At 41.6% G+C, this 12,763-nt stretch overlaps 1 protein-coding gene across 2 annotated transcripts in view; it reads right to left on the bottom strand.

Moving 5' to 3' along the window:
• The window catches only part of LOC125240180 (scavenger receptor class B member 1-like), a 144,416-nt gene that overhangs the window by 19,470 nt on the left and 112,183 nt on the right, over window positions 1-12,763 (bottom strand). For both annotated transcript variants that reach the window (XM_048148002.1, XM_048148001.1), the window contains 3 exons: window positions 8,964-9,055; window positions 8,169-8,332; window positions 144-288 (listed from right to left, as the gene is read on the bottom strand). In XM_048148002.1, the coding sequence (XP_048003959.1) occupies window positions 144-288; window positions 8,169-8,332; window positions 8,964-9,055 (401 nt within the window). The remainder of the gene's footprint in view (window positions 1-143; window positions 289-8,168; window positions 8,333-8,963; window positions 9,056-12,763) is intronic.

The raw sequence follows: 12,763 nt of genomic DNA, 5'->3' as shown, positions 1-12,763 counted from the left end.
ACTCTTTCTGTTTAGCCTGTTGGTTGACTGGTAGAGAATGTCATTAGGCATTAAGTCCGCCATTTGTACTTTATTTGTTATATTGTGCAATAAAGTTTAAATAAATAAATAAATAAATTGAGTAAAGGTTAAGCTACACTTACCAATAAAGCGATGTTAGGCAGGAACAGGAGATCATCCTCCTTATTCCCCTCAGAGAGTTCATCGACCCAGCTGAGGGGGTGGCGGGGGATGGCCGATATTGTCCCGTTGTCGTTAAATTTGATGATTTTGTGTTCCAGGTCTTCTCTGTAAAGAAATAATCATTTTAGGTGTTTTAGGCGTTAGGTGTCCCGGGTTCGAATCCCGGTAAGAGCATTTATTTGGGTGATGAGCACAGATATTTGTTTCTGTCATGGATTTTTTAACCCCCGACGCAAAAACGAAGGGGTGTTATAAGTTTGACGTGTCTGTCTGTCTGTCCGTCTGTCTGTCTGTCTGTCTGTCCGTCTGTCTGTCTGTCTGTCTGTTTGTCTGTCTGTCTGTGTGTGTGTCTGTCTGTGGCATCGTAGCTCCCGAACGGATGAACCGATTTAGATTTAGTTTTTTTTGTCTGAAAGCTGAGTTAGTCGGGAGTGTTCTTAGCCATGTTTTAATGAAAATCGGTCTACTATGGCGCAGTCGGGGGTTTTTTCAAAATTTTAATTTTGTGGTTAGGTTATTCTCATCATCATCATGGGCCTTTGACATCAATTATATGATGTATTAAGCAGCGTCCGTAAGATTGCGGCATTTACGCAAATGACTGGTAAGTCCGATGCGAGAGCGGCAGCCGCGGCCGCACAACTGGCAGGAGAATATCATGCCAGATGACGAAGGTGGTAAATCAGCGCGTTGGTGTCTCAGTGTTCGCCTAGAGTGAAGGAGGTTGAACCATGCTTCATCGTGGGCAGCAACTCCGTGGCCCAGGGTTTTCCTCCAGTGGTCGCGGTCTTCTGCCTCCTTTTCCCAAGCGCTGGGATCGATCCGGAAGGATAACATGTCTCGTTTCGCACTATCCTTGAAACGAAGCATTGGTCTCCCAACCGGTCGTTTCCCGTGCGCTATTTCACTCAGGAGAGTCTTACGTGGCAAACGAGGGGGCTCCATCCTATGCACGTGTCCCAACCACCGCAGACGTCTCTGTTTTAAAACTGCTGCGATGCTAGGTAAACGTGCGATGCTAAGTACCCTCTCGTTTGTGACTCGATCCTTCCATGAGATGTTTAAAATGCGTCGAAGACAGCGCATATGGAAGTTGTTTAATTTTCTCTCCTGTTTAGCATACGACGTCCAAGTTTCAGAACCGTACAAGAGTATGGACAAAATACATGTTTGATAAACAATCACCTTCGTGTTTACTGTAAGATGTTTATTGTCCCATACTCTTGTACTGAGCCTCCCAAACATCGTGGATGCCTTACCGATACGGATGTTAATCTCTGCATCCAGTGACAGATTATTGGTCACGGTTGAACCCAGGTAGCAGAAACTTTCAACAACCTCCAGAGGCAGATCATCCAACTGTATGGTTGGGTCACGATTTGTGCCTTGAGCCATTATGACTGTCTTTTTGACGTTAATGGACATAGAAAAGAGTCTGCACGCCGCATTGAATTTGTCTACCATACTCTGAAGCTCCTCCGGAGACGTAGCGACAAAGGCAGCGTCATCGGCAAATAGTAAACTGTCAACATACAATTCCTCGCGGTACCTCTTGGATTTTAAGAGTGAAATGTTGAACAGTTTACCATCCGCCCTGGTGTGTAGGTGTATGCCTTGAGTAGTATCTCCGAAGGCAACTTTCAGAAGTACGGAGAAAAATATCCCAAATAAAGTAGGCGCCAACACGCAACCCTGTCTAACTCCTCTACGCATTTCAAAAGGAACCGAGATGTTACCGTTGTAGACAACAAAGCCTTTCATATCGAGGTGAAAGAGTTGGATCAGATGTAAGAGCCTCGGAGGACAGCCAATGCTTTGTAGTACTGTGTACAGACCCTCCCTACTCACCGTATCAAAGGCCTTGTTTAAGTCCACAAATGCAGCCAGAAAAGGAGTCTTCTGCTCTCTGCACTTTTCTTGGAGCTGACGCAAAGTAAAGATCATGTCAGTAGTTGAACGGTTTGCCCGAAAACCACACTGGGACTCAGGATAAACGCGATTTGCCAGTTTCTGTAACCTGGTCAAGATGACACGACCTAGCAGTTTCCCGACAATGCTTAGCAAAGAGATACCGCGGTATGAGTTGCAGTTGCCACGGTCACCCTTTCCTTTGTAGAGCGTAATAATGTTGGCATCGCGCATATCTTGTGGTATATATTCCTCATTCCAACACTTAATGAAAAAGTTGTAAAGAAGAGGAGTCACACATTGCAATTTGACGATTTCGGCAAGGGTGCTGTCACCACCCGGGCTTTTGCCAACTTTAAGTTGTTTCACTGCAGATTGAACTTCAGCAATAGAAGGAATTTCGTCAAGTTCGTTCCATATAGGCATTTTAGGTAACAACCGAATGGCATCCTGATGTATTCCAACGGGTTCGGAATAGAGATGAGTGTAGTGCTCCACCCAGCGTTTAAGTTGGCGGTCTGAGTCAGTTATAACAGTGCCGTCTGCTTCTCTGAGAAGAGCTGTTTTCGAGGGAACGGGGCCAAGAACTTTCTTTATACCCGAATACACGCCAGCAAAATTACCCGTAGCTGCACTTGCCTGTATACTTTTGCAGACTTCAAGAAAATAGGCATTAGCAAAGTAACGAGTATTCTTTTGCAAGGCGGACTTTGTTTCGGACAATTTGTGTCGTGTTTTGTCGTTTGGGCTGAGACGATGCTGCAACACTGCGTCTCGCTTGGCGTCCAGAAATGGCTGAAGATGGTCTAAATTGTCCTGGAACCAGTCGTGTTTTGACGGTTTCACGTAACCAAATGCCTCGGCTGCGGTGTCAGTGAGCAGACTTTTTAATTTAGTCCATTCCTGACTGGCGTCCATATTTGGATTCCAGCAAGATGTTTGTCTGCGTAAGAGGTTGCTGTAAGATTCAACCATTTCGATGGACCTAGATGTTGGCACTTTTAACTTTTTACGTCCGATAGTGCGAGATGAGTGGATTTTTTTGGCAGTAAAAGCGGCTTTAGTGATTACAAGAGAGTGATCGGTATCACAATCAGCGCTATGAAACGAGTGCGTATGGAGCATGTCCGACAGATCTTTTTTCCGGGTAATAATGACGTCCAGTTGGTGCCAGTGTCCTGATCGAGGGTGCTTCCATGAGACGATGCAGCGTCCGTGGAGAGGTCACTTCACCCACTTCAGTTTGCTGAGTGGATAACAACACGGAGAGTGGCAGTTACCGGTTCTAAGTCCAAACAGATAGGCGTTAGTGCGGACGCCAGGGGTCACTCTCGACAGTGGGAGGGTCCATCGTAGGCTCATTGACAAGTTATCGCCCGCTTCAAGCCGGGCAGCCCCCGGTCAATTAGGTACTTGTCCGTCTCGGTACTGACTTGCTTCTATTGGGTGGTAGAGGCACTAGTAGAACTGCTAGAAAGTCGGTCTCGTTATCGGTTTCACCTGCTAACAAGAACACCAACAAACAACAATTAAATCGCCAATCCATGCGCATGGGTACATGGAATGTCCGCACGATGAGGACAGGCTTTTTGAACACCGATGGAAGCTTAAACTGCGAGCAAAACCTTCGCAAAACCGCAATTATAGATACAGAATTGTTAAGATTAAATGTGCAGATAGCTGCCTTGCAGGAGACAAGACTGCCTGATGAAGGATCCCTACGCGAATCTAACTACACGTTTTTCTGGAAAGGGAGAGATTCCTCTGAGCCGCGACAGCACGGAGTGGGTTTTGCAATTCAGAACAAGCTACTACATACCATAGAAACCCCAAGAGGAGTGTCGGAGCGCATCATGGTATGGATTTATCACCTTAATCTCTGCTTATGCTCCGACGCTCACATCGTCTCCAGATGTAAAAGATCTGTTCTACGAACAACTTGGCGAAACTGTGCGTAGTATTCGCAAAGGAGACCGTTTAATGATTCTGGGCGATTTTAATGCTAGGGTGGGTCAGTCACACGCATCTTGGCCAGATTGCATGGGCTGTCACGGTGTTGGCAACATTAATGAGAACGGGCAGCGTTTACTGGAGTTTTGTTCCCAAAATCAACTCTGTATCACAAATACTTATTTCAAGGTTATTCTATGTACATAATATAAACAATACAATTTTTTGTATATTATGTATTATGTAATATATCGTTGTCTGAATACCCACAATACCAGCTTTCTTGAGCTTACCGTGGGGCTCAGTCAATATGTGTCAATCTAATATATAATACAGGATGTAACTTCTATAACCGGAAATAGTTAAGTCATTGCGATTCCGGCAAAATTATTATAATATATTTCATTGTACAGTTTAACTAACCACAAATAAAATTTTTGAAAAAAACCCCCGAAATAGTGGACCGATTTTCATGAAACATAGCTAAGAACACTCCTGACTAACTCAGCTTACAAACAAAAAAAAACTAATCTAAATTGGTTCACCCGTTCGGGAGCTACGGTGCCACACAAAGACAGACAGACAAACAGACAGACGGACACGTCAAATTTATTTTAACCCCCGACGCAAAAACGATGGGGGTTTTTGCGTCGGGGGTTAAAATTAACACGTTATTAATCATATTAATGCGTTTTTTTTATCTATGATTGTAATCTTGGCTAGCCCCTCGGAGTGTCAAAGACACGATCCTGTAACAAACCAGTCTACCAGTATTTTCCTTTTTTGTATTTAATAATACATTGTTATTTCTGATAACATTCATGTACTTCTTCCTGTCAACTAGTAAATAACTTAAAATAATTAATACAATTATATGAACTCCACTAGACAACGATTGTAGGCAATTTCACAGCGATGCGGAATATATCAATTACTATATATTTGTGGCATTCCAAGTATAAAGGGTTCTTTAGAGTAATAAGGGTCGTTATCAATAGCGTTACAATAGGGTACTTGACTAATATACCTCAAATGAAACTCCTATTGAACCCCAACGCAAAATCAATATTTTGAAAAACCCTCGACCGCGACATAGTAGACCGATTTTCATGAAACATGGCTAAGAACACTCCCGACTAACTCAGGTTTCAGACAAAAAACTAAATCTAAACCTGTTCATCCGTTCAGGAGCTACGATGCCACAGACATACAGACAAGCACGTCAAACTTATAACACCCCGTCGTTTTACGTCGGGGGTTAAAAACGACGGGTGTTATAAGTTTGACGTGTCTGTCTGTCTGTGTGTGTGTGCCTGTCTGTGGCATCGTAGCTTTCGAATGGATAAACCGATTTAGATTCGTTTTTTTTAATCTGAATTAGTCGGGAGTGTTCTTAGGCATATTTCATGAAAATCGGTCCACTAAGTTGGTGTTGTTTTCAAAATTTAAATTTTGTTCTTATATTATTTTACTTGAAGGAAAAAAGCGCTGGTGGCCTAGCGGTAAGAGCGTGCGACTTTCGATCCGGAGGTCGCGGGTTCGAACCCCGGCTCGATTTTCGGAACTTATGTGCGAAATGTCATTTGATATTTGCCAGTCGCTTTTCGGTGAACACAGAACACCCCACTAGAAGCCAAATGCAAGCGATATTGTTCGAGACGCAAATCACCAATCCTTGCGGGGTGAGGCGGGCGCGCACGGTGCTGCCATTGGTCGTTTCAAATAATGGCGCGCCTTTATGATTAGCAGTAGGGATGGGAATGGGACATGTCTATTATAGACAATGGTACCGGTACCAGTACTGTGGTGAATTTATTTTGCAACAAATTATAATATTATAATTAAATTATAATAAGGCCTAGTTACCCTTCGGGTTGGAAGGTCAGATGGCAGTCGCTTCCATAAAACTAGTGCCTACGCCAAATCTTGGTAGTAGTTTCCAAAGCGGACCCCAGGCTCCCATGAGCCGTGGCGAATGCCGATGCCAGGATAACGCAAGGAGGATGATGATTGTGATAGCATCTCAATAAAAATCATTCTAATAACTAAACTGTGCATTTTTACTTACGTTTATTAAGTTAAATTACCAACTAAATATTCTAAACTAATCAATGAACTAAATACCACAACAGACTCTACAGATTCTAGATAATTATTCACTATTACAAATCTGCTTTCTTTTATATTTCATAAAATGCTAGCACATGGTACGAACGGCAGTACGAAGTTCCCGCAACAGACATAAACTAACATGGCCCCATGCCTAGTCGTTTACGTGAAAGGGATAGCATATCACATTGTTAACTCGGCAAAAAGGGATGGACGCGCCTCGGCGCCGCTCAGCACAACCATATTGACCAGTATAAATGAACTCCGTGGATAATAAACAATATTCAACAAAATAATTAATTTGACTTAACTGTGGAATGTTATTCCATCTTTTTTATATGTAGAAGTGTTAGAAGACTTGCCACACCACTTTATGCTGTAAGAGACCATTGTTTGCAACCAAATTTGTTTATTTAAGATTTTTTCCCGAGCGGACACGGACACTGTTAGCGGGTCGTATACTTGGGCGCTACTGATCGGTGTCGCACGCGTTCAAACTTTTATAAACCTGATTTGTCGTATGCTTGGTGACCGCGAGTCGCCCTGTAAGGGCCGTCTTGTTGTATTGGTCTGTGTCGGTGAAGGAACATCGTGAGGAAACCGGACTAATTCCAATAAGGCCTAAGTTACCCTTCGGGTTGGAAGGTCAGATGGCAGTCGCTTTCGTAAAGCTAGTGCTTACGCCAAATCTTGGAATTAGTTGTCAGAGCGGACCCCGGGCTCCGATGAGCCGTGGCAAATGCCGGAATAACGCAAAGATGATGATGATGATGATTATTTTACTTGAAGAAAGAATCCCTATGTGTTGGAAAGACACATTTTATCTTCGCATATATTATGTCATTTAATTGTCCGTAATAATAGTTTGTAGATAAGAGTGCAAGGACTGAACAAAGATATTATTTAATATATTGCACATTTTGTAATAGTATATTATGAATGAAAGCATACAATGTTGTAGGTATCTTTTTTAATCCCCGACGCAAAAACGACGTTTGACGTGTCTGTCTTTGTGTGTGTCTGTCTATCTGTCTGTTTGTCTGTCTGTGTGTGTGTCTGTCTGTGGCATCGTAGCTTCCGAACGGATGAACCGAATTCGATTTTTTTTTTGTTTGAAAGCTGAGTTAGTCGGGAGTGTTCTTAGCCATGTTTCATGAAAATCGGTCCACTATGTCGCGGTCGGGGGTTTTTTCAAAATTTAATTTTGTGGTTAGGTTATTTGTAGTTTGTCATGGCCTTGGGGTAAACTGTAATGCTGTGTTTTTTATGAACAACCTAACCACAAAATTAAAATTTTGAAAAACCCCCGACCGCGACATAGTGTACCGATTTTCATGAAACATGGCTAAGAACACTCCCGACTAACTCAGCTTTCAGACAAAAAAAACTAAATCAAAATCGATTCATCCGTTCGAGAGCTACGATGCCACAGACAGACACACACACAGACAGACAGACAGACAAACAGACAGACAGACAGACAGACAGACAGACAGACAGACAGACAGACAGACAGACAGACATGCACACAGACAGACACGTCAAACTTATAACACCCCTTCGTTTTTGCGTCGGGGGTTAATAAAAAAAAAACGTTTTCCCCTCACTAGCTCGGAAACACGTGTTTTCTCCTTTAATACCAGCGGGTAAAAACGCATTTTATCCACTAGTGGGTAAAGTAATTTGACCTTGAATAAAGTCAAATTAACTGCTATAAAATTGATAAAAGTAGGTGAATCTCCACCTGTGGAATTACTGGAAGCAGTGATAAACGCATTTTTTGCGTTGTAGTTTCCTCGCTATAGTGAGGGGAAAAGTTTTGTGTTACACTCGGGTGCAAATGTATTTTACTTCTCGTGTGTTAAAAAACTCGCAAGTTCAGGATTCTATTCTCGAACCACTCGCTTCGCTCGTGGTTCAACTATAGAATCCTTTCACTTGCTCGTTTTTCAATTCCACACTCGGCGTTAAAATACAACTTTGCCCCCTTGTATAACAAATAACTATTGTAAACTTACTTGTACACATAAGGGCCTACTTCTTTAACGATAATCTTCTCCGCCCGTCCAGCCATGTAGTCCTCTGCATTGGTAACATTGAACAGGAATATCCGGACGTACAGGTCCACTTCCGGTTTCTTCCACATTTCGAAAATCTCGCCGCCTTCTTGGAGAACCACTTTCTGTGAAGAAAAGAGACTGTCAAGTTATTTTGGTCAGTAGAGATGTGCAGGAAATTTAAGACGCTAAAGGAGCGAAAATGATAAAATGGAAAGGAGCCCCCCTTTCAATTCGGGTTTTTTTGTTAAATATACTAGTGTTATTACGTCGGTGAGAATCCCAAATCCGTTATTGTGCTCAATTTTTGATTGACAAATAGTTACCTAGCAACAAAATACATAAAGTGTTATTTACTTTACTCAAAGTCGCGCACATGAGGGATTTTGTGTTTTTTGGTAGTTTAATATGTATTTTTTCAAAGTAACTCTTGTATAAATATTTATACATCATCTATTCAGAACTCAGAAGATATTGCGAAAAAAATCTTTAAAATCGGGGTTCCGCTCTCGACTGTTTCCTCCTTCAAAACTTAATCAATCGTAACGAAATTTGAAAATCTGAATAACAATGAAATTATCTGTGTCGACCCGTTTAGTTTTTTGGCTAATTGTAACCAATTTTGAATACCACACCTTTTTTGCTTTAATTATTCCTTTATTTTTTTTCTTTAACGATTCATTCATGTACTTATGTAGCACAGGAAATATATTCTTCAATTCGCATTCCTTCAATAAATATAGTGGAAATTCTAACCTGTTTAAACAGGAAATCGTAAGGGTGTGCTATGAGGATGAAACAGCCTGCTCCGAGGGCGAAGAATCCCAGCATAAGAAGTAAAAACAGACCTGAAACAAATAATAAGATAATTTTAGATCCCGTGCGGTAGGTTTAGACCTGCGTGACTTAACAGTAGAAAAGAAAGTACAGTCAGAAACACACCTATGAATAGGTACAGCTAAAGTGGCAAATATATGTATACACGACTTTAATTGTACAAACAATAAAGTCCTGTATACATATTGTATGTAGACACGGGTTCGAACCCAGCTCGTACCACTGAGTTTTTCTGAACTTATGTGCGAAATGTCATTCGATATTTGCCAGTCGCTTTTCGGTGAAGGAAAACATCGTGAGGAAACCGGACTAATAATAGTTACCCATCGGGTTGGAAGGTCAGATGGCTGTCGCTTTCAGTAAACCTAGGCCTACGCCAAATCTTGAGATTAGTTGTCAATGCGAACCCTAGGCTCCCTAGCAGTGGCAGATGCCGGGATAACGCAAGGAGGATGATGATATTGATGATACATATTAATGGCATTTTGGCTGTATTCATAGGTGCTCGTGTGGTGACGGGTTAAGAATTTCACCACCCCCTCAACCCCCTGTCTTCCCGTGGGTGTCGTAGAAGTCCACTGTGGAATTTGGGTTAAATTGTGGCGTAGGCGAGAGGCTGGCAACCTGTCACTGCAATGTCACAATTTTCGTTTTCTTTTAACCCCTTAATTGCCAAGAGTGGCACTGAGACTTTAGTAGTTTTATGTGCTCTGCCTACCCCTTTATGGGATACAGGCGTGATTGTATTGTACCTATGTCATAAAAGGTGAGTTGCTGACTGTACCAGTTCTTATGAGGGTTTTATGTATCATATTTTTCGCCAGGCGGCCATTATTGTGTTGCCAGATCTTTCTGACACCAACTGACACCAAACTCATTTAAATATCGATTTAATTATTTTAACTCAGTAACAGAGGTTATTACGAGTAGGTATTTTTTAATAAATTAAGAATGATCTCATACACCATCATCCTCCTTGCGTTATCCCGGCATTTTCCACGGCTCATGGGAGCCTGGGGTCCGCTTTGACAACTAATCCCAAGATTTGGCGTAGGCACTAGTTTTTACGAAAGCGACTGCCATCTGACCTTCCAACCCGAAGGGTAACTAGCCCTTATTGGGATTAGTCCGGAAACCCTCACGATGTTATCCTTCACCGAAAAGCGACTTATATCAAATAACATTTCGCACATAAGTTCCGAAAAACTCATTGGTACGAGCCGGGTTCGAACCCGCGACCTCCGGATCGAAAGTCGCACGCTCTTACCGCTAGGCCACCAGCGCTTCGAATGATCTCATACACCAATACGTTTGTATTTAATTATTAGTTTTTCTTTTCATCAAGTGTTAATTCATGTTCTAATATTCTATAAAAGCAAGTCATTAGACACCCGGATGCAAACTGGTAATTTTAAATAATATAACCTTATGATATTGTAGAAAATGCGGTCATAGAGTATGGTTCTTTCAAGTTTTAAAAAGTAAAACAAGAATTTAATTAATTTATTTATTAGCATGATGAGAACATAAAATAATAGTTATTTGTTATACAAGGGGGCAAAGTTGTATTTTAACGCCGAGTGTGGAATTGAAAAACGAGCAAGCAAAAGGATTCTATAGTTGAACCACGAGCGAAGCGAGTGGTTCGAGAATAGAATCCTGAACCTGCGAGTTTTTTAACACACGAGAAGTAAAATACATTTGCACCCGAGTGTAACACAAAACTTTTCCCCTCACTATAGCGAGGAAACTACAACGCAAAAAATGCGTTTATCACTGCTTCCAGTAGTTCTACAAGTGGTAAATCATCATTATTACTAGATTCACCTACTTTTATCAATTTTAAAGCAGTAATTTTGACTTTATTCAAGGTCAAATTACTTTACCCACTAGTGGATAAAATGCGTTTTTACCCGCTGGTGTTAAAGGACAAAACACGTGTTTCCGAGCTAGTGAGGGGAAAATAAAATTATAGGACATGTATACTTAATTGTACACAGATTGACAGAGTCCCACGGTAAGCTCAAGAAGGCTTGTGTTATGGGTACCTACTTAGACAACGATACTTAACCTTGGCGACCGGTCTGGCGTAGTTGGTAGTGACTTGCTAAGCCGCGGTGCCCGCGGTCCCGGGTTCGAATCCCGGTAAGGGCATTTATTTGTGTGGTGAACACAGATATTTGTTCCTGAGTCATGGACGTTTTCTACGTATATAAGTATATATGATTATTTATCCAAAAAGATCTTAAATTCCAGCGATAAAGTTAAAACTACATGGCAAGTGATCAGCAGTGAAACAGGAAAGCGTAAAATAAAAGAACGGCACTACAACCTACGAGTTGCTGATACTTTAGTAAGTTCCGACCGTGAAGTGGCAGATCACTTCGAGCGATTTTTCTCGAATATACCGGCAGAGACAACAAAGTCTCTTAACTCATCGCCAATTGTCGCTGAAGAAATGCTGCAAGCTAATGTAGAAGAATGTTCAGAAATATTCACATTTTCTTATGTTACTCCGACCATAGTTATTAAAACGTTCAGATCTTTAAATTTAAAGAAAACTGAAGATCTATGGGGCTTGTCAGTTAAAGTATTACACTCAATAGTAGAATCAATTGCACCCTATTTAGCTGAGATTTTCAACAGATGTATTGAAACTGGCATTTTTCCTGATATTATGAAACACAGCAAAATTATCCCGCTGTTTAAATCAGGAACGAAATCAGACCCGACCAACTTTAGACCTATTTCAATATTACCAGCGCTAAGTAAGGTCTTTGAGAAGCTTATTCTTAATCAACTGTTGTCTCACTTTAACAGAAATAAATTGCTTGACAATAATCAATTTGGTTTTACCAGAGGTCGTTCAACTACTGATGCCGGTGTGGTACTTCTAAAACACATCTTTGACGCCTGGGAAAGAGCTCAAGATGCTGTTGGAATTTTCTGTGATCTATCAAAGGCCTTTGATTGCGTTGATCACGAGAATTTAAAGAGAAAATTGAGCCACTATGGGGTTAAAGCTGCTGCCCTTGACCTTGTTTCATCGTACCTTTCCGACAGAACTCAGCGAGTTGTTATCAATGGGACTCAATCAGCAGGTTCACCGGTAGCACTTGGAGTGCCTCAAGGTTCAATTCTCGGTCCCTTCCTGTTCTTAGTATACATTAATGATCTACCGAAACTAGTGCAAGATAAACATGATATAGTGTTATTTGCTGACGACACTTCTCTTATATTCAAAGTTGACAGAAAGGAAAGCAGCTTCGATAACATCAACGATGCACTGTCTAGCATAACAGACTGGTTTACGGCGAATAACTTACTTCTAAACGCCAAGAAAACCAAGTGCATCAGATTTGCGCTTCCGAACGTTAAGCAGGTAAATAACAGTAAGATCCAAATGAAAGGTGAAACGCTGGAATTTGAAGATCGAACGGTTTTCCTTGGAGTCACTTTGGATTCAAAACTGCAATGGCATGCACATATAGCCACTTTAGCTGGCAAACTTAGTTCTGCAGCTTACGCAGTAAGGCGAATCAGACAACTAACAAACGTAGAGACGGCCAGGCTGGTATACTTTAGCTACTTCCACAGTGTTATGTCATATGGGATCCTGTTATGGGGAAAAGCTGCAGACATTCAGGCTATTTTTGTGCTGCAAAAACGAGCTGTCCGTTCAATCTACGGATTGGGCGGTCGAGCATCTTTAAGAGAAA

The sequence above is a fragment of the Leguminivora glycinivorella genome, chromosome 27 (genome assembly GCF_023078275.1).
Source record: "Leguminivora glycinivorella isolate SPB_JAAS2020 chromosome 27, LegGlyc_1.1, whole genome shotgun sequence".
Classification (NCBI taxonomy): domain Eukaryota; kingdom Metazoa; phylum Arthropoda; class Insecta; order Lepidoptera; family Tortricidae; genus Leguminivora; species Leguminivora glycinivorella.
This window is presented reverse-complemented; position numbering and strand designations above follow the sequence as displayed.